The following is a 4040-nucleotide window of genomic DNA, read 5'->3' on the forward strand; positions in this document are numbered from 1 at the left end:
AAGCAAAGATCATAATAAATATATTAATGAACAACAAATTTGAAAAAATACAACATAAGTTGTGGAATTAATTTCCTGAGGAAGTGGCAGATATAAGCACAATTACAATATTTAAAAGACATTTGGATAAGTACTGAAATAGGAAAGGTTTGGAGGGATATTTTGTGCTGTATGTCTCTACAACTCGAAGTGGTGGCGTCAAATATTACACAATTAGAGGTTATGTTAACTAACATCCCCTAAATTGATCTTTTTTGAATAACCGATACCTTTTCCACTCTGTACGCGCAGACTGTAAACGATTAATCACTGATTTTAGTGATTCATTGGTGATGAACTGGATTTTCTAAAATATGTTTGATAAAGTAGCACACAAGTGTGCGAGCAAAATTGAAGCCTGTGGAATGAAATGGGCAGTGGCGGTATAGACATAAAATTGGGGAAGAACGAGAATACAGAATCATGAAGAACAGTCATTTGCTCAGACTAACGAACGTGGGAAACTGTTCACTGGCCCTTCTGACACTATGTACCAAGGACAAAATCTAAGGTCATTGGTGAGGAAAAAAGGCAAAAAAAAAATGGAGAATTCTGCTTTTTCCAAACTGCAATATCTGAATGTGTGGATAAAGCAGATTAAATTACTTTCATAAGAGGACTGAATAATTACACGAGGCAAAATTTGCAGGGCAGTGGTAAAAAGGGCAATGGGGACAGACAAGTTAGATACTTCTTACTGAGATTTAGCACAGACACAATAAGCCTAAGTCTTTTTTGCTTTGTAATAACATTCCATGATTCTTTGGCTGGCCTCGAACGACTGTGTTTGTTGGCAAAAATATATTCCACTTTCAGCAGGAAACGTTGTTGTCATTTTGATTGCGAATTTTCTGTATTTCAGAAATGTTCAATTTAAATAGGCTGTTTGCCATTTGCTTATGCAAATTCCACCTAAATCTTAAGCTGGTTCTCCCCCAGCTCCAACTCCCTGACAAGCTAACAAATATTCTTTTTACCAGGGTAAAGAGACGGTGTTCGTTAACAATATTTAAATACCAGAAGCAATTTCCCACACATCATACTGAGCTCTGTGGAGCCACAATCAAAGAGTATCACTGATCCTTTCAAGGAAAATAAATGATCAAGCCAAACAATCTATGTGCCTTCCAATTAGGCCAATATTCCTTCGGCTTTCCTGAACTAGTCAGTAGGCAATTATTCTATTTTGGACTGCACTCTTCTCCAACCCTTTTTTGATGTGCTTTCTTCCATGCTGCAGCCTTTTAACTTTCACATGAGCCAAAGCCGGGAAAGAAATAATATTCAATGTCTTTGCTAATATTACTCGATTCGTTGACAGATGGACCAAAGTGCCTGTGGTCAGCTAACTGAAGATCTGGTACCTCCTTACTGATTTATTGTACAGTTAATGGTGTGGGTTAATTTGTGATTTTTCCTCTTCAATAGTTATCAGCCCATCCCCAAAATGGGGTAACAGAGTGCTGCACCTTACTATGTACATTTAAAGGAAAAATGCAAGGAAAATGTGTTCAGGCCTAAAACCTAAACATTGCTAGTACATTGCAAAACAGTATCCAAATGATGGTCAAAGCACTCCCACAGACCAAAAAAAAGGCTTCAGCAATGTGGAAAATAGATAATGAATATGACTGCATGGCAACGAATAATTTGGATAAAAAATCCTCTTGCATTTATGTAGATACTGACAGAAAGCAATGACAATTATTTAGACCAAGCATGACGAGAGAAAACAATCCAGGTACTTACCAAAATAGTTTTGAATTCTTTTGCTTTGTCTTCCTCTAATCCGACTCGGATGAGACAGTTTTCCCCATTTTGGTGGTTGTACCTAGGACGTGTTGTATTCCAGCAGCTGCCCGAGTAAGCACGCCTACGAGGCTTGGGTATGTAGTAATATGTTTCTGATGGCGCACCACTGTTGGATGAAACTCCAGAGGAGGTGGTATCCATGGATTTCAATGACTGTGGAATAATTATTTTGTTTGACAAGACTTTTGTCAATTGTTGCATATTAGATAGTTCCCTCTTTCCAGTTATATTTACTGTTCCACTTCTGAGGAATTATACTCCCACTTGTGTTTACTTGCTGTTCAGCCAACGTCAACAATTCATTACTTAGCACACCGATCAATTACCAAGTTAGTTTCTTTAAGCACAATAACATTGTGGTCATTTCACTTGACCATTTAAACTGGTGCTTCAATTCTAAGTTTGTCAGATAAACCGTTTGGGATTTCAGTTTGCACTCAGTATTTAAACATGCTTACATAAATATTTATCTGCCCATTTCACCCCGCTATGCACAGAAATGTTGAATCCAACTACACTGTGTGACGTTAAAACACACGTTTATGACGTTGTGGGTGACTGTGAATGGGCCAATCGGTGTATTGTGCAGGTCAGAATGTGTATGGGACGGTACCACTGACAGAAAGAAAGACAGAGATAGCAACAGCAAAACACATGGAGCCATAGAACCAAAGAAACTAGAAGTGAAATCATCCAAGTCACTGCAGCTCTTAGTTTATTATTAATATAGAGGCAGTCACAACACTAAACAGGAGAATGCATAGAAAGGGACAGGGTATTTTAAAACAAAAAAAATACCACTCCAAAACACCCAAACATGACCTAATAATGCTTAACCCAATTCTTGGGAGAATAAATTGCTAAAATATCCCTGGGACAAGTCCTGGACATATTCTACAAACATCAACGATGACACAACTTTGATAATCTCCCAGGATACAATGGTCTTCAGCAGACAACACACTAATCAACAGCTAAAAGGCCAAGGGTAGAAGAAAAACAAAACATGCAGTCAAGAGGTCTGCATGCAGGGAGCTGCATTACTTTATTGCAATTGCTGGATCAAGACCTAGCCAACATACTCTAAAGTACTGTTTTTGTGGACAGTGCACTTCAAACTGCTGCAGACATACCCCATGCACTAAAATTGACTGTGTACAAGTTAAAAATGATGTTAAGAATTAAAGATGAAATATTTTGGTTATTCGTGTGATGATTATTTTTTAAAATAACATGTATAGCTGCATTTGTACATTTTTAAAAATTATATAAAATATCTAAGCAAAACAAAGCAAATCTGCACATCTCAGAAAAAAAGTCAGCTTTCACTTCGTGAGCGAATAATATATTTTCTGGAATCAGATGCTTCAGTAACCGGCACAAAGGTTGAATTTTGTTGGGAATGGCATAGCTGTCTTGCCTTTGTTCTGAAACCAAGTAACCCAACCATGGCAAGTGGGACCTGGTATGGAAAATTGCTGGCAGCGGCCAATCATGAGGATGCTTGGTTGAGCTGTGTTCAAATTAAGGATTTCAGTCTGGCTGAAACCTCAAAATGGCTAATAGACCAATAGCTCTTAAAAGAAAGGTAAAGTAGATTGGCCAGGCAGTCAGCCAGCTCCAGTGGTTGGAGCGGTATCACTGAGTACTCTTGCATCCTCTCGAAAGGATAGGATAAGGGAGGGCAGGAAGCCAGAAGAAAGGAAGAAAAGAAAAAAGAAAAAAAAAGTGTCTGGACAAACCAGAGCCTCCGAGAACAACCTATTTTATGTGGTGAGTGCCTCGTTGTCTCACCTTTTCCAGCGGTTTTTGCGAGGTGCTGGGCTCTTCCATTTCCAAGTTGCTGAAATCTGATGAAATGCTGGCTGAGGTAATGCTCTCTTCAGAATCCTCACTCTCAAGGGATTCTGGCTGCTCAGAGCTTTTAGTTGGAGTGCTGTTTGCTTCAACACCTCTCCTTGAAAACAGGTTGCATAATGGAAAGGGGACACATCAGAAATATTGAAATGTCATTACATGCCAGACAAACTGTTAAAACAAATGAAACTAGAATGAAGGTATATTGATGCTGTGACTACCAGAAGTTTGAATTATGCCATATTCAACCTGTGAGAAAGTAATAGTGACACACTAATACCAAGCGTTAGCATTATTAGTGTTGAACATTGTTACATTGTCTAATGGTTAGG

At 38.5% G+C, this 4040-nt stretch overlaps 2 protein-coding genes across 4 annotated transcripts in view; both read right to left on the reverse strand.

The window, feature by feature from the left end:
• Positions 1-3972, reverse strand: part of LOC109928375 (ral guanine nucleotide dissociation stimulator-like 1) — a 13306-nt gene extending 9334 nt beyond the window's left edge. For 2 of the 3 annotated variants that reach the window (XM_048601581.1, XM_048601579.1), the window contains exon 1: positions 1789-3039. In XM_048601581.1, the coding sequence (XP_048457538.1) occupies positions 1789-2052 (264 nt within the window). In that variant the 5' untranslated portion in view covers positions 2053-3039. Of the gene's footprint in view, positions 1-1788; positions 3040-3645 lie in introns of those variants that run through there. The other variant, XM_048601580.1, reaches the window with a different exon arrangement.
• Positions 1-4040, reverse strand: part of LOC109924749 (FAS-associated factor 1) — a 142977-nt gene that overhangs the window by 64631 nt on the left and 74306 nt on the right. The gene's annotated exons all lie outside the window — the stretch shown is intronic.

Source organism: Rhincodon typus, chromosome 10 (genome assembly GCF_021869965.1).
Source record: "Rhincodon typus isolate 14 chromosome 10, sRhiTyp1.1, whole genome shotgun sequence".
NCBI classification, from domain to species: domain Eukaryota; kingdom Metazoa; phylum Chordata; class Chondrichthyes; order Orectolobiformes; family Rhincodontidae; genus Rhincodon; species Rhincodon typus.